This window comes from Ostrinia furnacalis, unplaced genomic scaffold, assembly GCF_004193835.3.
Source record: "Ostrinia furnacalis isolate ACB-3 unplaced genomic scaffold, ASM419383v2 OfSCF6303, whole genome shotgun sequence".
Lineage (NCBI taxonomy): Eukaryota > Metazoa > Arthropoda > Insecta > Lepidoptera > Crambidae > Ostrinia > Ostrinia furnacalis.
Window position 1 is genome coordinate 103,844 of NW_021136542.1, and position 27,581 is coordinate 131,424.

Below are 27,581 nucleotides of genomic sequence, written 5' to 3' on the forward strand. Positions count from 1 at the left end.
TTAGTCGACGCAGCGTTNCTGATCTGAGAAAAAATCAAATAGGTAAATTATACATTATTTCTTTATTATTATGTATGATGTACTGTCTTAGGTACGATACAACTACGGATTAAGATCGTTTAGTCGACGCAGCGTTGAAATTGTACAGATAAATGCAGTTTGCGCACTCACTACGCGACGTCAAGCAATAAAAATCTAAAATTCGAACGCCAACTTTTTGCTACAACGCTCTTAAATACAGCAATAAAAAGATTTTTTAAAAGATTATAAGCACTTTGTATTGCACAAATTACTAATAGTCCCGTCCAGCCCCTTGTGTTAAGCTAAATAAGCTTGGGTTACGGGTGGGCTCACACAATAGTCGTGCGGCATCATGGATCAAACTTGTTTGAATCTCACTGCTGTTGTTCGTATGCGACTGGTTAGTTAGTAAATCACCCTAATTATTGACACCTAGNTAAACGATCGTTGAAATTGTACAGATAAATGCAGTTTGCGCACTCACTACGCGACGTCAAGCAATAAAAATCTAAAATTCGAACGCCAACTTTTTGCTACAACGCTCTTAATGTAAAATTCTAAAGCTTCGATTGGGGCTTTTTCGATGAAAGCCTATAATGCACAACTAGGATGCTCTTGGTCTGTATCTCACTTGATAACAAGTGATAATCAGGCCAAATTTGGACGCGTGTTCTACTCGAAATCCTCAACCAAACTGCCAAAATCATCTCTAATACTCGTAATTCTTACAGAACGTGGTACAGTTTTAAGATTATCAACGGATGTTTTGCTAAAGACAGGTGTCTAATCACCCATAACAACTTTACAGATCCTTCTACCTGTTATTCTTTCAAACGAAAGCGACACATAATCCCAACACCTCTGTAAGCCACATATAAACACGGCGTATCCGTTCCGGACCAATCCCGGAATAATATGTATAGGCGGAGATGTATGAAGTAGGCTCACGGTGTTCTGTCTTATTCAAGGTAATGGTTGATGGATGGATGACATTAGGTATTATACAGGTGTCCCAAAAAGTATTGTCAAGCCGAAGCCCAGAGGTAGAGCATCACCAGTGGGCTGAGTGTGAGTTTAATGTATGAAAATTTTAGTTTTTGAACGTTTCCCGCTAGGGGCGCTGTACAATCCGTCATATATTTAATGTGATTTTTTGACGCGCTCACTACTAGTGTAAACTCATACTAGGCCCTCTGGGCTACCCGAATCGCCCCCATTCCGCGATTTTTCATAGTTTAGGAAGTTATCGTCAATTTTGTATTTTTTAACAAAACTACCTAGTGGCCTTTAAACTTTTTTATATTTTTTTCGGTTTGACTTTTCTCACATTTCTTTTTTTTTTAGAAAATCTCTATAAATTGCAGGTATGTAAAAAAATATACACCTTCTTGTCATTGATGCAAGATACAAAACTTTTTATTGTGTCTAATTTTGTTAATGATTGCTAATTAAAACTAAAGCTCTATATTATTTTTGTTCCTCACTGAATTCTCATTCTATTGTGATCCAGGTGTCCTTCCTCGTTCATCCCATAATACATGCCAAAGTAGATATACATTATTCGTCTGTTTATTTTGCTATCACAATTCACTCTACTTTTATACGCGGTGGGAGTTTTAAAGCGTTTTGCGGTTTTTTACGACCCTTTTAATGTATTGTAGTAAATGTTTCTAGGATGTTTAGGTTCGGTTGGATTTATTTAGTTGTTTTTGGGTCATTGCTTGATAGATGGACTTTAAAAAGATAAGATTAGAAAGGAAATACTCAATGTAGAGTCATCATCATCATTATCTCAGCCATAGGACGTGCACTGCTGAACATAGGCCTCCCCCAATGCTTTCCATGTTGATCGATTGGTAGCGGCCTGCGACCAGCGCTTTCCTGCTACCTTTATGATGTCGTCGGTCCACCTTGTGGGTGGACGTCTCACGCTGCGTTTTCCGGTACGCGGCCTCCACTCCAGAACCCTGCTGCCCCATCGGCCGTCAGTTCTGCGTACTAAGTGCCCTGTCCATTGCCACTTCAGCTTGCTAATCCGTTCGGCAATGTAGAGTCACTTAATGATAAATTAAGATAGTGGCGATTTTGCAATGAGCCTAGCCTCAGAAATCAAAAATATTTATTCAGTTTAGACCACAAGTGGCACTTATGAACGTCAATAGAAAATAATGAAAAAAGAAAAGGTAGCCCTTATGGGGCACTTTACATGTCTCCTTATCTTTTGGGCCCTACCAGCGCTTCGAGACAAACATATGGCAAGTGCTGAGAAGAAACGCCGGAACAAACTCAGTCACCACTTATTGCCAGGAATTATCTAACGGTAAGAATAGTCAAATTTAAGTACATCAAATATGTGNGCAGCGTTGAAATTGTACAGATAAATGCAGTTTGCGCACTCACTACGCGACGTCAAGCAATAAAAATCTAAAATTCGAACGCCAACTTTTTGCTACAACGCTCTTAAGGTTAAAAGTTTTATACTTTATTAGAAGTCATATAGGAGTAATGTAGTATGAAAAAATTGAAAATTATAATTTCTCCTAAAATAAAGCATAAAGTGACTGGCCCTTTTAGACATAACATAATTAATTAATAAACAATAATTTACACTAATAAAGTATTCAAAAGCATCTTAAAAAAGTTACGGACAAAATGACGTCCAAAATATACAGATTTTTATGGAATGACCCTTGCCTACACTCGTTAACGAACACTAAAATGGAATAATCCAATATTGCTCCATCATCATCATCATCATCATCATTTCAACCATAGGACATCCACTTGACTGCTAAACACAGGCCTCCCCCAATGACTTCCACATCGCACGGTTGGTAGCGGCCTGCATCCAGCGCCTTCCTGCTACCTTTATCAGGTCGTCGGTCCACCTTGTGGGTGGACGTCCCACGCTGCGTTGCTTAATATTTACTAACAGCTCCTGTTTTACCCCTCAGGAGTTGAATTTTGCAAAATCCCGTCTTAGTGAGCAACTTACGTTCTAAAAGGAACCCCCATGCAAAATTTGAGACTATTAGCACTCGTGATGAGTGAGTCAGTCAATCAGATAAAAAATAAATAAATACAAAAAATAATGCTTCACTTTCCCGCCAAGAAATTTTGACGCTTCACGCCAAGAAGTCTCCATAGATTAAAGAGAGTGAAGTTCCCGCTCCACCACAGAATACAAACCCACAGATATGGATATAGTTCCAAAATACTGGACTGTCCTGTCGATGACATTGACAGTGGGGCGCCACCGTCAATACCGGATTACTGGTTCAGATTTTTGCCATGTTGGAAAGCATATAGTTGAACGATGGTAGCGCCCCCCTGTCATTGAGTTTGGCGGGACAGTTCAGCGTGGGTCATCTATAAATAGATATCTGTAAGCAAACCCCACTCAATATTTTTTTTTATTACAGATACGCGTACACCAGAGAGCACGGATGCCAGGAGTTTGTCTATGGCGGCTGTGGGGGCAACAACAACAACTTCAAGACCTACCAAGAATGCGAAAGATTTTGCATGTTACCCCGATAAGCTATAAAAATAATTATGAATTATCTATAAAATAATGTTTCTGCGATCATAACTGTGTAGTGAAATAAAAATAAAGCAATAGATTTTTTGTTATCTTTTCTGTAACACAAATTAATCTATTAATAGCGCTTATCTCAGTCAGTGCCTGATGTTTTTGAGACGTCCAACGTCAATGAGACTTCAGATTTGTATAGTCTGTTACGTCATAATATTATTATGCCAATCAAAATATGTCACCCCTCCCGTGCCGCTATCATACCTCAGGCACTGAGGCACAGCGCTTTTAAGCGCTAGAACTTAAGGCTGGGTTGCAGCATCTTACTTTAACTTTGACAAACGTCGAAAATCTGTCAAACTCCATGTATTTTCAACCGACTTCAAAAAAGGAGNAGAGTACGTACAGACATTTTGTCGGCAGATAGTCATGCATAACCTGAAGTGCTGTCATCTAGAAATACCCCCAGAATATCGATGATACAGTGCTGCTATTTCGCTCTTGTTACTGAGGGGGCCGAGGGATGAGGCACGTGAAGTATGAATTCTATTTAACTATATGACTTTTCCATAAATTTTCAAAGTTATGCCTAAAAGTTGAGTCATTCGGGATGGTGAAACAGCTTAATTCCAATGTGCAATTGTGCATATAAAATGATACAATATTGAAGCCCTAGTACCATACACTACACAACACACCTATAAAATACGAAAGTATGTGAGTCAGAGCTACTATACCAGCTAGAGTAAATTGCAAAAAGACTGCTACAAAAAGACAACTATCTCTAAATTGTTAAATTTTATATCATTTCAATTACAACCACTTCAGCTCACCCTTCGCGTGTATTCGAATACGTTAACAATCCGACAAATCGGAATATCAATAAGATAGTTGATGCGATATTTCGATCTCGCCACAGCGCCGACTGAGGCAGACGTTTGAAATGTAATCGGTTCTATCTACAATTTGCAATGGGAGTTATGACGTTCAGAATGCTGGGAAATAAATTCCCATTTACAGACATTTCCAGACGGTGTTTGTATGTATATTTACAGTACAGCTAAATAAGCTGGGATCTATCTCTATGTTAACACTAAATAAAGCTAATTGGATCTCCAAAATATTCCTTACATTAACACCAGTCATTTGAAGACTTAGGTGAGCACGACCCAGTCTTTATGGGCATTTCTACGGGGACGACCGATCGACCTACTGGGGCGAAAAAAGTACCTTTAAAATTCAAGTACGGACTTGAAAAAAATCACACGTATTTATAGGACTCTTGACTTGATGGAGAGCATATTTAAAAGACCGCCAGGTTTTACATCTTGCCTTGAAAAAATCCGAAAGNCCAATTTTTTGAGGTTTCATTTAAAAAAATACACTGCTATTGCTATCTTATTAAAATAATTCTTCCAGGTTCTTCCCTCGACCTTCACCAGATCGTCGGTCTACCTTGTGGGGACCTGCTCACTGGTCCGTGGTTTCCACTCGACAACTTTTCGGTCCCAACAGACATTATCTGTACGAGCTATGTGCCCCGCCCACTGCTACTTGACTTATGCAATTTTACGGGCTATGCCGGTCACTTTGGTTCTCTTGCCGATATTCACATTTATGATTCTTATTAGGCTCATAGTAAGCGACCAAGTTTCACATCCATACACCATCACTGGCAACACACACTGGTAGAAAAGACTTTTGTCTTAAGACGCTGCGGTATTTCAGACGTAATAGCGAAGCTTCCCGATCGATGCTTTGCTGAGTTGAATTCAGCGATAGACCTCTTTCTCAAAGTTGGACCTAACTATCTGGACTCTTGTTCCAGGTATACACAATTGTCAACAACTTCGAGTGTAGTCTCCAACCTTCAGAGGAGTGGGTGCAACACGGACATTTGACATGATTTTTGTCTTGTCTATGTTCATTTTGAGACCCACTTGTTGAAAGGCTCTACGGAGGCCATGACTCCGATATCATCCCCGATATCGCGACTCCTTGATCTTCTGTATAATCTGCCGTAGCGTACCTGTGTGTGTACCATAATACTAAAGCCTTTTCGGAAACAAGCTTGTTAGGAAGACTGTAAGTCATCGAGTCTGCGAGCGAGATGATTCGTAAGGACTCTCGAAATCAGCTTGTAAACACGCCTCATAAGTGAGATGAGTCTATAATAATGCTATCACTACACTTCTGTGCCATGCCGGAGGCGTTTTTTCTTCGAGAATGACGGCATTGAACTGCTTCTGTAGAGCCTTTAGTACCGGCGAAGCTCAGCTATAATGCCGTAACACCTGGTGCTTTGTTGTATTTCAGCTATTTGAGCCATTTTAATCGTGTACAAACTGACGTCCGATATAATATCTTCGGTATAGTGTCAGGTCAATCTAGCTCTTGGGTTTTTCAATATTTGTTTTATGTTTAAGGTTAAGAATAAATAAACAAAGAGACCCTGTGTTATGTATTTATTTGTTTTATTTAAATAAAATTAAAATAATATATAAAAATTAAGAATTTATTATAGTTCCTTATTAAAAAATTAAACATATTGATTAGATTTGTTTTATTCCATTGGTATTTCAGACACATAAACCTAAAATGAACCATCTAACTAATAGACCAGCAATCAGATATCAAAACGTTTTAAGTATTTATTATATTAATTATTGAAATACATTAGGTATTTCTATAATTAATATAATAATTATTCTAAGTTTGCGGAGCGATTTTTATATTTGGAGATTCATTTCTCAATTCCGTGATTCATTTTCTCAATTCGGTGCTCTCTCAATTCGATGCTTAACATTTCTCATAAACCACTTGACAATATTTAGTGACAATGCTATTTTTACATTCAGAATGGAGTAACATTTATTTTTTTGTATTGAAACTACTTAAAAAACTAAATATAAATTTTAGCACCGAATTGAGAAAAAATACACGGTACAGTAGAAATGCCCTTATGCTTTATGACTTTATTGCTGCTTAATCGGACTGAACTTAGCCCTTTATACAACACCATATTTTGAACTTTATTAAGGTCCAAAAATAATGAAGCACTTTTTATGCCCGTAAAAGTTTTAATACGTGTCTGTCACTCAAAACTCAAAATGATATCTCTTCCAATGACAAGATCTCTTCTCCAACAGTCGAAATGATTGTAACCTGCATTGTTATAAATAAACTGATTAGTCCCAGAGAGTGACTTCAATTTGTGCCATTTGTAACTTGAACAAAACTACTACGAGAAAACTTTCAATGCCTTATAATATTTTTTCAACAGATCTTGCAAATCTTTTAACAAATACAAGGTGTCAATAGCGTGCAAACCACACGTCAAGTCTCATACTCGATCACGTTATGTAAATTCGATACGATTAATAATATCCAATTAAATACCAATAAATTAATCTTATATTCATGTTTGCTCAAATCTACCGATTTCGGAGCTTATTCCAGAGAAGCCAAGCGAATTTAAGCTTAAAATCAAAGGAGTAACAGCCAATATTCTGCGTCATGTTTGATGAAGTCCTAAATGAAGGAGCGTATCATATTATGTCGTAATTAATTAATGAAAGGATCTACTCTGGTGAATGATCTCGACATATACATCTGTATCCTTCTCTCTCTCACACACCATGTTGATCATATGAGTGAAAGAGACAGATGAAGCTGAGAGAGAGCTGAGACCGAATTGATTATTCGGAGTAGGCCCCTGTCTGATTCATTAAAGTGAACGGAACCTGTCGGAACGTTTCGGCACCACTTTCTATAAACTGTAATTGTGATTTAATAACTCGTTAATAGGTAAAAAGTGGTTTAATTAATGTGTCACCATGAAGTGTTGAAAACTTGAAAGTAGGTACTATGAAACGGCAGGCAACCGAAATGGCAAAAGCGAGAATAGTACAGAGCTTTTCATATTTATTTATTTGCTTATCCATGTATATGTTACGGTCAAAGTGATAAATGTGAAAATTATGAATAATTACCGCATGATTTGGTAAATGTGATTAATATGAGGTCATTTATGTGTGTATAAAACTAAATAGGCGGCCCTTGGGCCACCTTTACCTATTTTTCACTTTAAATCAAAACATTATGTTATAGGCATCATGGAAAAGTAATATTATGCAAGAAACATTCCAAACTCATTATGCCAAATTATATTAATATATGATATCAAAACGTTCAAAAGTTTGGCTGTACACGAACATGTACACAAGATGTTGTTCTCTTTTATGAAATTTGTTAGTACTAAGGTTGAATTATTAAATAATCACCGTTAAATGTGATTAATTTATCACTTTCACCGCGACTGTCGGGAATTATTCATAATAACCGGTTATTATTAATAATTTTCAATTTATCACATTACCCGTAACATATATAAAAGCGAAAGGTCACTGACTGACTCACTCACTCATCACGAAATCTCAGAAACTACAAGTGCTAGGAGTCTCAAATTTTGCATGGAGGTTCATTTTAGAACGTAGGTGCTCACTAAGACGGGTTTTTCCGAAATTCAACCCATAAGGGGGTAAAACGGGGTCCACGCGTACGCGGGCGGCCGCTAGTCTATCTTTTTTCTAAATATAAAAGGAGAAACTGACTGACTGACTGACATATCAACGCACAGCCTAAACGGCTAAACGTAGGCACTTGAAATTTGGAAGGGACGTAGCTTAGGTACCGTAGAGGTGCACTAAGAAAGGAATTCCCGAAATTCCCAAGGGAACGGGAATTAGCGGGAAAATCCTTTTATATGAAAAATCTAAACCGCTTAAGTTAGACGCTTGAAATTTGGCATGCAGGTACCTTAGTAAACTTAAAGCTTAGTTACAACAGGATATTGCAAAATTCCCACGAGAACGAGTTAGCGGGAAAAAACATTTGTATGAAAAAATCTAAACCGCGTAAGATAGATGAACGGGATCCACACGTACGAAGTCGCGGGCGGCCGCTAGTCCCCTATATTATACTTCTTATAAAATCGTTTTCCTAACATAAAATCCACATTTTTTTTACGTACTCTCAAAAGAAAAAATAAATAAAAAAGCCCTAGGTTATTATTTTCATTTTGTAATTTATGATTCCGAAATAAGTTTTTGTTTTTTTTTTTTAGGTACAGTCAGCGTTATATAATAGTTCGTGACACCAAAAGTAGCCAAAAAGTTCGCAAATGTTGTCAAATTTTTGGTAAATTTTCACGAATGGCGCTGACTGTAGAAGACAATGGCGGGTAGGAATCCATTACATTTTACTGTATTAAATTACTGTACAGTCGGTACTAATAGCCCAGACCCATTAAACATGGCTGATCTAGATAAAGGCTAATAGCCCAATCAGTTTGTTTTGTATTTGTAGGCAGCTAACTGCGGTACGGATTGACAATCGCATAAAGTTATAGCGATGGCCGAGGATTAAACACTTATTTATTGGGGTATTAAGTTATTCTTGCACTAGTATCGTCTTGTTGTGACATGGAGACGGAGTAACGTATCTTATGATACGATATGGTATTAAAATAGCGTAACCTTTAGTTAGGGTAACTGGCTGAAAATCATAGAAGAAAAACTGCTTAAAGAAACACATATCAGTACCACTAGTACGAAAAACTTTCGAGTTCGTTTCGTTGCGTATTCAGTGTCATCGAAAAATTTTGTATGAAAAATTAAACAGCGCCCCCTAGGGCGGCTATAATATAGGGGGCGCTGTTTAATTTTTCATACAAAATTTTTCGATGACACTTTGAATACGCAACGAAACGAACTCGAAAGTTTTTCCTACTAGAGGTACAGCTATCATCTTCGAGTCGAGAATCTGTAGATCTACGATACTGCACTATGCAAACTGTTTTTTGCACCTTTTTTTTCATCTAGCACAAAAAAGATTCAAGATCGTGCTAAGATTTAATTGAACTAGAAGGACGCTACCGAACTAACCAAGAGAATAAAGCATGTATGTTCAGCTGTAGTTTTTTTTCTCTTTTCCCTTAACTTTCTAGTTACTATTACTACTACTACTATATTTATTTACAATAATTGATGTTTGTTATCCCAAACGAATAGAAGAAAATACAATTAATATAGGTATTATTGTGACTAAAGTTTAAAGTTCTGTAACTAGTTACTATCCTATACTTTCTCCCCCGTTATTTCTATAACCAACCAATGCTTCCCGAGTGCATGTAGTCCAAGCTTTAACACTCCCAGCCGATCTTTAATAGAAATATCATATATCCAAAGACAAAACGATAGGTGTCAGACTGTGAATCTAGATCCAGACTAAACAAGGGCCGGGAACAAATTACATTGCGCAGTTAAGCCATCGAGTGACACGACGACGCGACTGCAACTGACTACTAGGGTTGCCAGTTGCTTGAAATATGGATAAAATATCATTGCTTAATATCATTGTTGAGGGCTATGCTCAGTGTTACTTTACGAGATCCAATCAGAAATAGAGAGATCCATAAACGAACTAAAGTCACTGACATAGCCCGACGGATTAGCAAGCTTAAGTGGCAATGGGCAGGGCACATAGTACGCAGAACTGACGGCCGATGGGGCAGCAAGGTTCTGGAGTGGAGGCCGCGTACCGGAAAACGCAGCGTGGGACGTTCACCCACAAGGTGGATCGACGACATCATAAAGGTAGCAGGAAGGCGCTGGACGCAGGCCGCTACCAACCAGGCAGCATGGAAAGCATTATGGAGGCCTATGTTCAGCAGTAGACGTCCTATGGCTGAGATGATGATGATGATTAATTAAACCACAATATCAAAGAAAGGATTGTTTAATTAAAAGGTTTCATTAAGCAATGATATCAGACCCCTCTTGTCTCTATACCGGTTAAAACTGGCCGAGTTTATAGCAAGTGAGAGACAAAATATCATTACAATACTTTGATTGGATCTTATTGTTTCATTTTCATTGTCGATGTTCATTACGCAAGTAATAAGTTATTTTAATTACCTATCAATAATCTGTAAAAATCACGAGTATGAGTTGAAACCTCAAATCGTCGAAAATCTGTTCACCAATCATCGTCAACTTCTTTCCATAATCTGATGTTAAGCATGAAATTTTATCATTCTTAAGTTTCACTTTATCATTTTTTATTTTTAAAGTACCAACAGAATAAAAGCCACCAACAGATTAATCTGATTACTTTATGAAACTCTAAAAATAGTCAAATTGTATTTCCAAACGTTTTAGCTTTGATGTTATCAATAACAATTTCAAACCAAATTACCAATTTAATGTAACACAATTTGCACACTATAGTGTTTCACTAATATCTAGAATTGGCTCCGATCTGCGACTAAATTATTTAACTAATGCAATAGGAAGTGTGAATATCCAGAGTATCGATATACTAGTAGTCGAATAAATCGAATACATTGTAGGCACAGACCAATCGCAACATGTTAGCCGATCGCGACTAAGCATTTAGGACTGCCGACGGACTGGAGTCTTTAGGGTTGGCAAAAACAAAGACAGTACTTATTTCAGTAATAAGAAATTGTTCTTAGGGTTTTTGCTGGCTGTCAAGAATTAGAAGATCCAGTTGGGTAACTAACAAGATTAAGTTTAAGATTACTAGTTGACCCAGAAAACGTATGAAAATAGTTTACGTCATATTCTCAAACCTACTAAATACAGGTAATTTTAATAAGAATCGGTCAAGCCGTTTCGGAGGCGTTTTGTTACATACACAGTGACACAAGAACTTTGTTCATAGAAGTTTTAAATCTCCTTGACTCTAATACATTAGCTAAAAGAGGTCAATTTTAGCGACAATTTTCCCAAAAATGCGCAACAACTTACATCAAAGTCATAGACTTTTCCGAAGTTTTGAAAATAAATGAAATCAAATAAATCAAACAATGGAGCCTTGTGACAACCCTTTAAGGATACAGAAAATACTTAAATCAACATACTCACCCAATTATAGTGTTATATTAATTAAATATCATAAAATTGTCTTAAAATTAGTTGCTGACAGCGTAAATTGAGTTCAGTAATGATGTGACATTGGACACGTGACTCAAAACGCAATAACTACTTTATATTTCCCCGTCTGTCGGTTAGTTATCGCCTATAAACTGCAAGAAATATCGACTGGACATACTAATTGTGCGTCGTGGGTTGGTTTGGGTGACGCAAGAGGCAGGGGTGACTATTATAAGATAGGAGAAAGGGTTGTTACGGTAATATACATGTAAGAAAAAAATGCTACTAAAGGTATTATTTAGACAAATTAAAAAGTAAGCAAATCAGCTATGTTTTGAAATTTTCAACGCTCAAATTCTCTGAACCTAAAATAGTCATTTAATGAACGCTTTGTACTCCCATTCAACACAGCAATAATAACTTTGGAAAATTGTTTTCCAAATAATTTTACTTTATTGGGAAATTATAAATAGTGGAAAAGAGTAAAAAGCCCTTAGCAAATCCCTAAAAGCTTTCTTCTAAGTTAATAACCGGTCTGCCATTATCCGTTGACGTAGTAATTAACATTATTCATAAACAGCCTCATCTGAACCTAACCGTTCTATAAATGCGTTTATTAATAAATCAAATCAAACAATGTTTACATTCCAAACCATATCGTTTAAACCGCTTCAATTATAAATAAACGAACTAAAAGCTAGACTCAAATATGTTGATGGTTAGTTTAATTGCTTCCTATCAATTAATAACCGTCTACCTGCCACTTAAATCCGTTTCAGCTTAGCGCAGCCCTAAATCATCATGGTCATTCATCAGCCGTTAATATACGCGTTCCATTTTCAATTGACGCAACGTACCGACGTTAGTATTAGAATTAATCCTTATAAATTTAATTCTAAAAATAAATTGGCAACCCTAGATCGACGGAGCAGCTGCCTCGGCCAATAGCTTATTGCATGGACGTTCCACGTTCGAATTATATCTTGCAAAGTTATTGGTGACACTACAGTTTAAACTTCCTAACCTTATTTAATACGAAATAGAGCTCAAAATTGTCCGTTTGTTAGATTTGCAATGGTCATTTAAAGGTGTTGGGTTTGCTCGATTAAAATGCGAGAGCAATGCAAGATTAGAATAGTACCTATGCAAAGTTTTATTGGCAGTTTTCGGAATGCCGCGAAATCGCTCGGCGATTGACAAACGCGCGCAGTGGACGACGTAGTTATTTGGAGATGATGGAATTTTAATAAGTAACTAACTTTGGTTTATATCTGAGCATGGTAGGGTTGGTTTCAATTTGTAGACTTCACTTATAAAAATGCCAAATGGTTTCGAGCATAAAAATTTAATCAGGTGTTTTTAATTAATGTGTCTTTTCATCGAGACACCACATGAATGATATGAAAATTGGAAAACAAAGAGAAAGAGAGAGTTGTATCAATTAGGTAAAGTAATAGAGTCAACAATTTCCGCAAGTTCTACTGCCAAAAGTCTCTATATTTTTGCATTAGAAACTTGTATTCTGAATAGATATTTCAGTATTTCAGTTACACTTTCAGTATTTCATGTATTACAACATTTGAGTAACCACACCAATATTTTATATTTCAAAGACAGTCGTTGCGAATCTTCAAAACAGAACGTCCGAATGATTGAAGACAATGCCTGTCTTTATCGACGTATAAATTTGTTATTACCCCACCCAAATCGGGAGCACTTTGTGCTCTCTCTGCCCGACTAATTGACTGTGATTTACAACTTGGTCGGTTAACAACCCACAATTACCCTCTTTAGAGTGTCGGAGTTTATTTACACGAGTTTGGGTAAGGGCGCGTTCACACTACAGGCGAAAGTTTTGAGAATTCAGAACGAACGGGGAAATGTCAGAACGTTCGCGTTAGTGATTAAAGATTATGCGGTGGCGTTTTACGTCTCCACTCGATTTATGAATGCAACATCGAAATGTCATTTTAATTTTATATTCTTGCAGTATTATCATCATGCAAGTACTCATTGAAAAAAGCTCAGAACCATTACTGACATGGATTTTTTGAATAACTTCACTTTACCACAGTTCCCTTTTAAAACAACATTCGTCTTCTCCAAAGTTCAGTTTTTTAGCCATTCATAGGCAAATCTGAGAAATATCTACTCATTATTATATCCCATCTGAATTCTGCCACCTATGTTTGACAAATACATAAATGGATTAATTTAATTTGATTTGTGTTATTTTGATATTAGCTCGTAGTGTAACTGAACCTTTACGCCCGCGTCGATGAGGTTATGTCGTAATCAATATTACGGCCCATCTCCATTGTTTATGAGTAGCGAAAATTGGATGCCTCGCTTGTTCGCTCGAGACATTAAACTCTACTTTAAGTTAAAAAAAAACATGTTGCGGAAGAAGAAAGAGGTACGAGACAGACATTATCGCCTAAGAGAGAATATTATCGTACACTTAGGCTGGGTTGCACCATCTGACTTTAACTTTAACAAACGTCAAAAATCTGTCAAACTCCATACAAAAAGCACCGGTTATCGTCATAGTACGGTTAAAGTTAGATGGTGCAACTCAGCCTTAGTTAAAGAGTAGTCAGGTGAAAAAAAGGGGTAGTGTAACTCAAAATTCTTACTTCTTTTGCCGAAACAACAAGTAATAATTGAATTAAGCTGAAGGACTATTTCCTAAAGCTAATGTAACAATATTAAATATTTTTATGCTGTATTATGTAATTGTATGTGAAATGGGGATGTTGCCTGGGTCCAAAAGCAAGAGTTTTAATTAGTCCGTCAGTTAACTTATCAAAAAATACTCTACACGTATTTTTCACTTTTTAAACTAATGAAAATTTAAAGAGATAAAGCGCCCCAAAGTTCATAAGAAGAGGCCCGTGACGTCAACGCTTGCTTAAAAATGCCGCACGTTGTGACGTCGTGCGCAACTTCAACGCACCATAACTCTGTAATTATTTGTTAGATTGACAAATAAAAATATATGTGTCCAATATTTTTTGATATTAAACATTACGGACTAAAAAAATTTTTTTAGGCAACTAGCCTATTGTGAATGTACCCACTGCAAACTCGTTAGCTTTACATCAAACCCTAGTGGTTTTTAAATTCTAATTGTAATTGTCTCAATGTAACTGTCTCTAAGTTGTTAAATAAATTAAAAAAAAAATATTAAATTAATTTTTGACCCAGATACCGATAATAGCAATGACTTAACATTGGATTAAGTTTTTTCAGTAGTTAAGTGGTTGATCCTTTATCTTAAGTGAGTTCAATTGAATCGTTATGTGAAATCATTTTAAACTAATCCGAAAATAAACATCGCTTGTACAAGTAGCACATTATGCACATTTTGTGATATACTGCATACTGCTGAGTTACATTTTACTTTAACTTTGACAAACGTCAAAAATCTGTCAAACTCCATACAAAAAGCACCTTATTGCTATTGTTACGGTTAAAATAAGGTGGTGCAACTTAGCCTATGACATTTGCAACATGTTATGTATTTGTTAATGATGCTTGCTTAAATGAAACAGCAAATCGAACGCACAGCGTTAAATAGAGCTATGTGATTGAATCGTGTGTCACCTTGTGCGTCCACGCGCACTGTGATACCTCATAGTAATGTTTGTGAATACGGGCGTAGTACCTATATTCGTCGCTGTCGTTCGTCGTTTCATCCAAATGACATCCTCTGCTGGACAAAGGCCTCCCTCAAGGTTTTCCACAATTAACGGTCCTCCGCTACCCGCATCCAGGCTCTTCCCTTAGGTAGGTATATTATTATATTATCTGCAAATCATATAATTTAAAAAACTCACCTTTACAAAGCTTCTCCTCATCAGTGGAGCTCCACCCCGAGTCCTTAGACTTGGGCACCGAAAGGTTCAAGGGCTGGTCATCCCTGAACGAAAACACTTTATCCACTTCACTCTCACTGGTCCTCACACTCCGTTGTAACAACTGTTCCTGCAATTTGTTCTTATGCACACTCAAACTCAACTTCCTATCATCAGTCTGAACCTGGATACTCTTTTCGAAGCAAAACGGCTTCTTCCCATCGAAATTTCTCTTCACGTTTATTAACTGACTTACACTCTTTTTGGCATCAGGCTTCGTTAAGCCTAAGATATGTTCTATAGTATGAGGAGTAGGCTTTTTAGGTGGTTTTCCGTATACGTGAGGGTGCCATGACGGCTCAAAAATATCCTGCTGTGTTTTTGACTCACTATCACTTTTCGCTTCTTCTTTTTTGTCGTTACGCTCATCTTTTGTAGCTACCTCTTGAGATTCTTCTAACTTCGTTTCATCAACATCATCCGTTATAACCAATTCCTCTTCCCTATCCTCTTCGTCCACATTAATTCTTTCTTCTGGACTTTTATCCACATCTGTGTACTGACAGTCTAAATAATTATTCTGGAAGCCATTATCGAGTCTGCTGTCAGCTTGTTCTATCAAATTCGGCGCTACAAAACTGGATAGAACCGTTTGCATGTCTGTGTTGTTTTCTTGTGGCGAGCTCATGTGTATTACCATTGGATCTTCCGGAAATAGTGTGACATGTTTGTTTTTATGATTGGATTACAGTTTAGTGGCGGCCGGGGATTGGTCGTTTGAAGCCTTTGATGTCGCCGTTTCCTGCAACAGAGGTTATTGAGTGTGAGTGCGTTCGAGCTTCCTAGTTAACTTAATGGCCGCTTTGGGTGAGCTTTTAAGATTTTATTGATACTTTTTAATACTATTTTAAGGGTTCGTAAGGCTAGAATATTATACATTGTTGTAATGTATCTCTATCGCATTAGAATAGAATACCTTTGGGGAAATATTACTATAGCCCAGTCAGTAACTTAAGATTACGTTAGTTTACAACTAAACAAGACCTCTCATTTATATCGAAATTTTCTAAATATGTATAACTCTAAGGTGACTGACTGACTGACTGACATAATGATCTCTCAATGCACAGCCTAAACCACTGGATGGATCGGGCTGAAATTTGGCATGCAGGTAGATGTTATGACGTAGGCATCCGCTCAGAAAGAATTTTACGAAACTCTACCAATAAGGGGGTACAACGGGATCCACGCGTACGAAGTCGCTACCGCGTACTAAGACCGTTAGTCATACTATGTAGTTAAGGGGTCAAGCTACAGTACAAATCAATTAAGCCTATAATAGACATCTGGTGTATCTTGGAGCTGAGAAGTTTTAAGTAATTGACCAAACATCCGTAGGGTTGCCAAAAGTTATTTACAGTGAGTTACAATAAAATTTTCTTTTTATTACTATTAGTTTAATTTACTGTAAAATAAACATAGATAACTTAATACCAGTAAAACAAAGGTAACATATTAATTAAACTTAAAAACTAAAAGTACTAAAAGCAGTAAAAGAAACTATTACTTTAGGAATGTTACCAAAATGTATCTACTGTAAACAAAGTTTATTTATGAAATAAAACATTTTAACTTTTTTTTAGAATATCCTCTGGCTGGCTGTTTTTGTTTGTATATTTTAGCCAAAAGCATAGATAACTTGCTGACCCGGCGAACAGCATACCACCATAATGTAGGATTCTGATGGTGATCGATTTTTTTTTATTTTTAGTAGGTTCGGATTTCAATACAAACAAACAAAACTTTTTGCTTTACGAGTAATAATAGTGTAGATATTATTAGAGTTATAGAATGGTATTGTAGATATCTTTGTGAGCAGTCATCAGTCCCTCGTCCGTGCCGTATCTATAGCACACATCCCTCTCCCCCTCTCCCCTCGGCAACCGTCATACCTCTCGTACGCTGATTGATTTTTATTGGGGTGCTTAGGGTTGTCAAAAAAAATACATTTATTTTGGGAGAACGGACTTCTATTACTTTAACGATGTAAAAGAACTTCAATTTTTGGAGGTTTTACTCATTAAATTCGAGTTTACTTACATAAAAAACGCATAAAATATGAAAGCGGTGAATCAGAAAGATAAATTATGCAGAATAAATAACGGAATTATTATTTTCATTTATTTTCTTCTAAAATAAATAGGGCTTAGGTATATCTACAACAATTTGCTATCTGCTATATCGCATAGAGTAGTCGCTCTTACCAATGAGCTACGGAATGATTACCAACTTGGTAATACCTAATTAAATACAACAATTAAGTTAAATCAAATTAAGTCGGTTAGTATAAGCTAAGTTTAATCTGTCAGATTATTGCTTTTTCTATCACACTTGCTACGAGAAAATACTTTTTTTACATAAAGCTGAAAGAGGCAACCCTAGGTTGCATAAATTGAAACAAATCCGCGGTTCGGGAGAACACGTAATAACAAAATGTATGTCTGTAAATACAGTTTGGTCAGTCATTGAAGCCTAATTGTAGTAACTTTGTTATGGCAGTTAAAAGTATTGGTTAATTGAATGAATTTCTTGTTTTATTGTTTGGGCTAACTAAAGATTTTTTCTCTACTCACAAAACTCTTTCCTATGAACTCAGAAGCCGTATTACACTGGAGTGCAAGTAAAAGGGTCGGTTAGAAAATCTTCGATGTCCTCGAAAGTGGGTACCTGACCAAACTTTATGAAACAAAACAGTACTGGAAAATCTACGCTTTTTCATTTTACATTTATTAAAAATAAAAAGCTTGTATTTGTAGTGCTTTTAAAGATATTGAACATTTTGTATCCGCCCCTTTGTCTTTGCGGTCCAATGTAGGGCCTATCTGTTGCTGTAGCGTTTTTCAGCATTGCTTTTTATGTAAGAGAGATGGATAGCTCGGAAAATTCGGTTATTATTACAGAAAAGACCGGGCAATATGGAAATCATTGGGAGACGCACATGTTCAGCAGTGGACGTCCTATGGCTGAAATGATGATGATGATGATGATGATGATGATTGCAAAGAACCCGCAGTTATTAGATGTTATCACCTGCTATAGTTTAGGTATTGGTCATGAACTTACTTAATGACTTACCCCCTTACTAATAAAACTTACACGCTCGGTGATCAGTGTTTTAAAGTGACGTTTAGTATGGAAATGTCATTTTAAAACAGTGATCAACAACTGTGTAACTTTTTATTAGTAAGGGGGTTAGTTTATAGGAAAACTTATAACTTTTAAATATCTCTGACACTGAAAAAATGGAAACATGTTCAATTAACATAAACAATGTTCATGTTAAGTAAAAACTAAATGTAATAGTTACGAGGTGGTAGATAGAGCTCCTAGAGAAAGGAATAAAATGACAAAAAATAATTTCAAGGCCAGTAATGTCCGTTTTCACCATCAATCCCTAATAAGTGGCCCCTGTTATTTTTTACCATAGGGGTCACTTAAAAATTAGGGATTGATGGTGAAAACGGGCATAAATCACCTAAAACTAAACCTTGTATTTTCACTTTTTTCTACATTAAAACCTATATAACTTTTTAAGTCTTGTTGCTTATTTATTTTAAATAATTTAAATAATTTAAACTATTTTTGATACCAATTACGTAACAAAGAAATTGTTGCCACAAGACCAAAAACGCTGACTTGGAATTCCCATGTAAGATAGTGAATGTTATGTTATGATTATACTATGTCGAATTACACTGCTTTATTCAACCTTAATCTCTGATCAATAAGGTTTACAATCGTTATTAATGAGTCATTTTTAAATGGGACATGATTGACGTCAATTGCTTAACAATCGTAAGCATTTTCCAAATATAATAAAATAATGCTATAAAGCTAAAGAGTTTGTTTGTTTGTTTGTTTAATCGCGCTAAACTCAGGAACTACTGGTCCGATTTGAAAAATTATTTTTGTGTTGGATAGCCCATTTATTGAGAATGACTTTAGGCTATATAACATCGCCCTACAGCCAATAGAGGTGGAGCAGTAAAGAATATGTTGCAAAAACGGGAAATATTATTCAAACTATTTTCACGCGTACGAAGTCGCGGGCGCAGATAGTTCAAAGATAAATAAATATCAACGAACATCATACATTATAGTGCTGATCAGTTTAATCGTAGATTGATATGTAATCAAGTATTAAATTGCCAATATCTTTATTGAAGCAACATTTAATTATGTACTTGTTGTTATTTGTTTATTACATGTATTTATCTGGGTATTTTGACAATGACTTTATATGAGGAATTTCCACGAGGTTTTTATACGGGTTTTTCAGTAATGACGTACCTATATAATCTGACGTATGTCAGAAGAAGACGCGTGGTGGAAGCCCCGAATAGTGAACCTAATAAATATATTTTTTTACAATAATCATTATTACCTGCCTGCCAAGCTACAAACTAAACGGAATTTTTACTTTAAATTAATAATGGAAAAACCTATTATGGATTCGAACCACTAAATTAAAATCATGTCAACTTTCTTATAAAGTGCTTTAAGCAAAATCTGATCCATTTTTTTTCTCAATAAGAGTCACGCAGAGAGAAAAACACTGATCATTCCTTGGTTTTATAGTAGGTACCTTTAACACAAATACTGATGAAGTTCTCACGTTATTTTGAACTCAATTATCAATACTTTAGGTTTTTAGTCTTGCATTTTGACTCTACCACATTGGTAAATTCAAAATGCAATGAATTTTCACCTAGTTATATCCCATTAAGGGTTAAGTCTCAAAACGTGACGTAAGAGTCAAACCCAGAAACAAAATGATATTATTTTAACAACTCTACAGTCATTATTGAACCTCTGGAGGGATGTACCAAGTAACCCCCGTATCAAAGAAGCAGGGGCGAATAAGGCTGATCCGACGAAAAGGGGATGCGAAGTACTTATTCCCATTTCTCATTAACTGTAAGCTTAATTTTCGATTCTGGAATGTTCCCTAAGTTCTTAAGTAGAGAGAACTGAGATATTTATTGGACAAAATAAAGGCAAACTTAATTCCACATGTCTTTGGCCCAGAACAGAGGGTGAAACGCAACTGCAACGAAACTGCAACTGCTAGTTACTTTTGAGTTGCATGTAAGTTTCTGCCATAGCGTCCGTTGCGAGACCACACAAGACGCGACCAGTTTGAAACTTTCAGTTTCAGTTTCATTCATAAGAATCATTAGAAAGTTGCAGTTTCGTTGCAGTTGCGTTACACCGTCTGTTCTGGGCCTTACTCTTCCAAACCAATTTATGTTTGGTATTATTCATCAAAACAGGACGTTCCTGAAAATTGCTTTTGAAATAACACATTTCATTAATTTTTACTAAAAAAAACATCACACTAACGTTTCATGTACAAAGACTGCCTTCAGTCCAAAACTTATCTCTGTCAACGCGAGCTATTAAACGTTTAAAAATTATCTGAATCAAAAGATCAGAACATTTTAATTAGGGAAATGTGATCGTTAACGCCATCTTTAAAAAACTTCACATGTCCAGCCGCCACATCTTTGATACTGGCCACTTTTAATAAAATAATTTTAATGCCAACTAAACTTTTTCGCTCCAAAATTCAAATTTTGAAATCCGAACGTCTCTATTCCGTAGTGAGAAGGCGTATTGTCGATTGATCGAGTTTGTATCGATATGTATTCGATTAATATCGCAGGGCCACACACGTAGTGACTTCCGCAGCTTTGTGAGCGGTGCACACACATCGTTGCCGATTAATGTCATAATCTGTGGACCTAAATTGGCTGTAACGATAATTCGTTTAATTTTCTACTTCCAGGATGAGTCGATCGTATACGATTTCCTACTGGATACATCGTAGAATGTTCTGTGAGAGATAAGATAGCCCGTGATAGCAGTTTCCTTTGCTTTGGTCCAGGCAAACAACTCTTTTGATTTATTTATTTGTAAATTATTCGAATTCATCGAGATATCTTTAAGATTTGTAAAGAAAGTATTGTTGCTCATAAGTAAACCAACACAAATAATACCTAATCTTTTTATTGTATTGTCTTCAGATTAAATTGAGCAAAACAATCTGCCACTTAGTCATTTCATTAGCCATCTCGCCGCCCAATAAGCGTGTATCGATACACAGACATCCGATTGCGAGAATCGATTACATAACCTATCTAATATTGCTTTCACAAGCACCATTATCGGTTATCCGATATATCGCGGTACAAACGGCAATCAATTAGAATTATATGAATTACTTAAAACAATAACATTATGATTGTGATAGCTAATCAATTTATCATTGAATTCGAGAAATCTTGCTTGGTTTTAAATACCAATTTGAACATGTATTTTCTTTTGTATTTTGTCCAATTATAATTATTTTATTTCTAACCAACATTTAGTAATAATTATTGAAAACCCAAATGCTATAAACAAAACACCCCTAAACTAGGTATGGTAGCACATAATAAAAAAAATACATGTGAGTAATGATTCCAGTATCTAAAGATTTTTAGGTTCGTTCGAAAAAGAAATTCATAAAAAATACAATTATTTTTTAAAACTTAATACTGGCTGATATTATTACTTTACGTCGTCCTTGAAAAAAACTAACTTTTCAAAAAATGAATTTCGAATGATTAAAAAATTTAAAAAATCGTGACCATTTGCAAAAAGTTTCATTGCAAGTGAAAATTAGAAACACAATATCCATGATGTGATATTTTTTTGCTAGCATTTTGTTTTGTATGTAACAAAAATAACTTAATCCTTTTCCGATAATAATAAATCTCAAATCACACAGCTAAAATAAACTAGTGCTTAATGTGTGCCTAATAATCGATGTACACACGATAATAAACAATGGACTAAATGAAAATGGTGTTGTTATTTAAAATTACAGAAATACGATGGCGGATTAAGCTCTCCACAAAGCTTTTGAAAGCTCACAATGCCTAATTGGATACACAAAATGTACACACAAAGCAGAAAAATACATTTTGCTGTGTATTATTAGAGTATGGTCAGTTGCAGGTTTAAAATTAAATGAATAAATGTAACGTTTATTTGATACATTTTAGAGTGCGTCAGCTTATTTTTGTTGCAAAATAACACCCATTACAACTATATTAATACCCATGGTGTTTATCTGATGTTTTTGTGAAAAGTATTATTCTGTATTATGAAACTCAAGTATGAATTTTACATTATATTCAAACCTGTGAATTTACTAAGGCTATGTTTAACTAAATTGCACCATATTACTATGACTAGAAAACACTAGTGGTTATTGTTATAGTTACGGTTAAAGTAAGATGTTGTTACTTAGACTTAATGTAGAAATATGCTGTGATTGGTTGAAACATGGGAAGTCAATCATTCAAAAAATGGTTCAGTATTGAGCTTTATGCTGAACTATCTATGCAAATAAGACAAAAATAAAAGCATACTAAAAATTGCACCCAGCGGGTTTCGAACCCGTTGTACTATGAGCCACCAGACCATCAGTCAACCGTCGCTAATATTTACATATTATTACCTATTCATTCAATCAAAATCCACAATCTGTATAACAATGGCATTGACGAATTCACGGGGCTTAATAACTAATTAAAAATCGATCAGTCAAATATAATTATTTTTCAACCTAGATAACAGAAACTTAATTTTTGTGCAGAAAAACCGGGAAATTACCACGCTCTATCGTAGTTATATAATTTTTTTGATAATTATTTTAGTCGCTAAAGAATTATTTAAGCGATTTCCTTGTAGGTGAAAAATCTCTTACGCCCCTATTCACAAACATTACTATGAGGTCTCACAGTGCGTGTGGACGCACAGGGTGACACACGAACCAATCACAGAGCTCTATTCAACGCTGTGCGTTCGATTTGCTGCTTCACTTAAGCAAGTATCGCTTGTGAATAAGGATACAGGGTGTTTGGTAAATGGATATATGAGCCGACACTAGCCCATGTTAACGTGGGCATATAAATGATATGGTGAAGTCAGAAATTTGATATCTATATATTTTTTTTTTAATTTTCATACAAAATAAATTTTATAAAATCCGATTTGTATGAAATTTAAAATAATTAAAATGAAGATATCAATTTTCTGACTTCACCATACCATTTATATGACCATGTTAACATGGGCTAGTGTCGGCTCATATAGACATTTACCTAACACCCTGTATATGGAAACTATGAAAGCTCTTTTTAAAAGCTTATAAAAAGTGCAAATCGCTTCCATCTTCGGACTGATCATCACTTTCCATCAGGTGAGATGCAGGTCAAGAACTTCCTCGTTGTAGATAAAAAGTGTTTGAGGCTGGATAGTTTGTTACTCCATACTACAAAAATACGGGACAGATTTTATTGAAAAGCGGCCGCTAGGGCCGCCTGCGACTTCGTGCGGGTTGATCCCGTTTTACCCCTTAGGGGTGGAGTTTCGTAAAATCTTTTCTTAGCGGATGCCTACGTCATAACATCTACATGCATGCCAAATTTTATTCCGATCCGTACAGTGGTTTGGGCTGTGCGTGATAGATCATTATGTCAGTCAGTCAGTCAGTCACTTTTGAGTTATATATATTTAGATAGGTTTACAATACTGGTTATAATATTGTAAATTTCAGTTAAATTACCCCTCTAAAGTAAGGAATATTTATTAAGGACCTAGGCTTCAGAACTACCCTGTAATTAATGATACCTACCTAATCTTTTATAATCTAGCTAATAGAACTAAGACCCTATTCTCTAACCAGTAGACCATGAAATCCATTGAAGCTATGAACTAGGTATAATAAGCTTAAGTTTAATCAAATCACTGAGCACATCCACCCACGCGTGTTCGTTCGTTCGTTCGTTTCAGCCAAATGACGTCCACTGCTGGACAAAGGCCTCCTCCAAGGCTTTCCACAATGCACGGTCCTGCGCTGCCCGCATCCAGGCTCTTCCCGCGACCTTTACGAGATCGTCGGTCCACCTAGTAGGAGGCCTGCCCACGCTACGTCTTCCACGCGTGTATGGACTATTAATTACTAAACGTTAACTAACCGATATCAATTATCGCGTATCCAATGTTACAGAAGGTCGTGAGGTCTTCTTACTACATAATCATAATATACCTAGGGAAAATTTTCCAGCGGGTTCTTTGATTTTTCCGGAAAATCATCACATTAATCTTCAACTGAATTTCTGATTCAGATTTTGCATGCTAAAGTTCACTTTAAAAGCTCATTTTATACAAAAAGTTTACCTCTTATTTTCAACTGGCAACCTTACTTTTCCGATGTCATGTTTGAAGTCTCAACCCTATCCAACCCTTTCACTGTTGGGGTTGAGTTTAACCCTCTGCGTGCATTTCTTTACACGTTGTGTAACCCGTAATTGGATAATTTGCGATATAATTGATAGTTCCGATAACAAGCTGCTCGATTAGGCACGTTCTTGTTGTTTATTTATCAATAATCTTGATAAATAATAATAAAAACAACTGGCTAATTGTTTGGGAGATGTTGTGCAATTGTTTTCCTGACTTTCTTTATATCTTCTTCTTATTCGTAAGTTTGTGTTAAAACACAGAAAGTTCAAATAATTATAATTTTTATTTTTGAATCAATATTTGAGATTAAATAAAAAAAATCAAAGAATCTGCAGTCAAACCTTAGATGTCGGTAACTGATCTTACTATGTAGAGACGTATTGAAATTATTAATGTTTTTAAATGACGACGCTCACCTGTTTTTTGTTTATTTAGTCAAAAGAACTAGCAGGTACATACTGCTTGCTTGAAAACTTATCAGTGAATAGAGTCAAAAAGAAAATAACTTTATCAAAGCTTAAGAGTTGTCGCAGAATAGCCAAATATTGATATGTTTTGTTGATGTAATGAAACAAAAGTTATGTTTTCATTTGAATAAATGACTGCTTGAAATGATCTCCGAAATCGCATAATATTCAATGCTTTAAAGAATATTAATATATCAGAAATATCAAATATACGTAACATTAAGATAAATAGGTAAGTAATTGTAATTATACTTTTCAGTCAAGTCATATTATGACGCAGAATTTTCCTGCCTACAAACAATTACTATAATGTATCAATTTGCAACATCGCACCAATTACTTATACTTTGATAGCGATTAGATAACAATTTGATAACAAATGGCCATTATTAAGATCTCTATCACTCCAACTTACGCACTATTAAGTGTGATAAAGGATATCGTTAATTAATCATCGAAATGCTTCAAACTATCACGTAAACTTTATAAATAACTTGGGGAAAGGCGAAAAAACATGAAAAACAAAAGAAAACAATAGTAAAACACTCCCGATGAACTGCAATTTCCTCAAAACAAACAAAATAATCACGATACATAATAGAAACTAAGTCCCGCCTATGATCATTTCTATTTAGATATTATCCTTTATCCATCTGGAATAACGAATCTTTCGAATGGTGTAAATCTTTTTCAAATAACTTAAGTGGTTCCAGAGATCACTGCCTACATAAAACACAAAATTTTCCGTGTCGGTAAAAAGCTCTACCAAAATATTTTGATGTACAAATTCATGTTTTTAAAAAAAACTACAAATCACTGTTTTTAATTATTAAAACTAAAATGCATTATTTTGATTAATCGGTCTAGTTTTTAAAACTGATAAACTTTTCAGCAAAAAGTTTCAAAGCGCTCTCATTTCCAATCCGAATTACACAATCAATCAAAAGCTCCCGAGCGCTGATAGATAATAATCAAATCAACGTTACCCACGAATGCGTTCTTTATGTAATCACATAAAACCGCCCATCTTAATTACTAATTAACAACATCCAGATTAATTACCATTAAAACTCACCAAAACTAGTCCAATATCCGTTGGTCAGATTTCATAAACATCACTGAACCACTCAACCGAAAAAAAAACACAGTTTGAATATCGAAGTCGTATTTGAAAATTTGAATTTAGAACAATCGAGTCAATTAAAGCCACTCCGTAGAAGTGTCAACGTATTGTGGCGCGAATAATGGAAGCAAACGATGTGACGTTGTGTCGGGCGGCCTAGCGAGTGTGGGTGCGAGTACGCGACAGCATTAGTGTGCGAGGAAGACGGCTAGCGGGCTGTTAACGCGGCGATCCTCACAGTTAGACTAACTCACATCCAAATCGCTTAATTTTATGAGTTGTTGCCTTCTCCACCCCCTCGCTGGGACGGACGGCGTGACTTTGTCGCGGCGGGACGAGATATTTTCTCTCAGTTTATTTGATAACGATATTAGATGTTTAAGCATGCTGACCTGAAACATTTATTTCAGTTCTCTCTTTGTTTTTCGTAACTTCTATAGCCATGTTCTCTATAATCTAGATTCAGCTCGTTATTGTTCTAATAACTGTACTCATCCTTCAGTTTTTGTATAAGAACCTATAAAAGTAATGGACGTATACAATTATCAATGTAAAGAGACTTTGTAGAGCCAAGAATCTAAATCGCCAACCTGATAATATGAACCAATTAAGTATGATGAAATAAGGTAACTAAACATTGTAATCGACAAACCAAAAGTGCTTTATCTTATCGGGGACGAACCCAGAAGTAATCAATTAAACCATAAAGTTTAACAGTTCCAAGTGGTCGAAAAAGATAAAAACAACATGACACATCAAGGGCGCGGTAGTTGTCACATTACAGAAATACTAATTTATTTTTAATAAAAAAATTAGCTATTGTGATAATACTTATGACACAGTATAAAATAAAGTCTCTTTCCGCTGTCTGTTCCCATGTATGCTTAGATCTTTAGAACTACACAACGGATTTTGACTCAAGAGGAAGGTATATAGGTATAAAACGTGCTTAATATAGAAGAGAAAAGCCGGGAAATTCCATTGCAACCGTGCGAAGCAATATTCAATACAGCTAAATTCAAAGTAGAAAATAATAAAAGATTGGCTTGATTGATTCAAATCGTCGTTATTCTTTTTAGGACATTATTGAAGCTTTATATTAAACTTAAATTAACTCTAAATTTTGTATTAATTTGTATTACAAAACCTCCATCATAGTTTTAGGTAATTTAATTATTTATATTTCTTACCTCAGTTACAAGAAGCAATACGTCCAAAATACATCGCCAATTTACAACAATATCACCGATTGAATACCATTAT

At 35.6% G+C, this 27,581-nt stretch overlaps 1 protein-coding gene across 1 annotated transcript; it reads right to left on the bottom strand.

Annotated features, from left to right (window-relative positions):
• LOC114362241 (uncharacterized) lies at positions 1-27,581 on the bottom strand. Its single transcript, XM_028317542.1, has 3 exons — positions 27,509-27,581; positions 15,354-16,173; positions 1-23 (listed from the first exon to the last, which is right to left on the bottom strand). Exons 2-3 carry the CDS (start codon positions 16,069-16,071, stop codon positions 1-3), a joined length of 741 nt encoding a protein of 246 aa, XP_028173343.1. The 5' UTR covers positions 16,072-16,173; positions 27,509-27,581.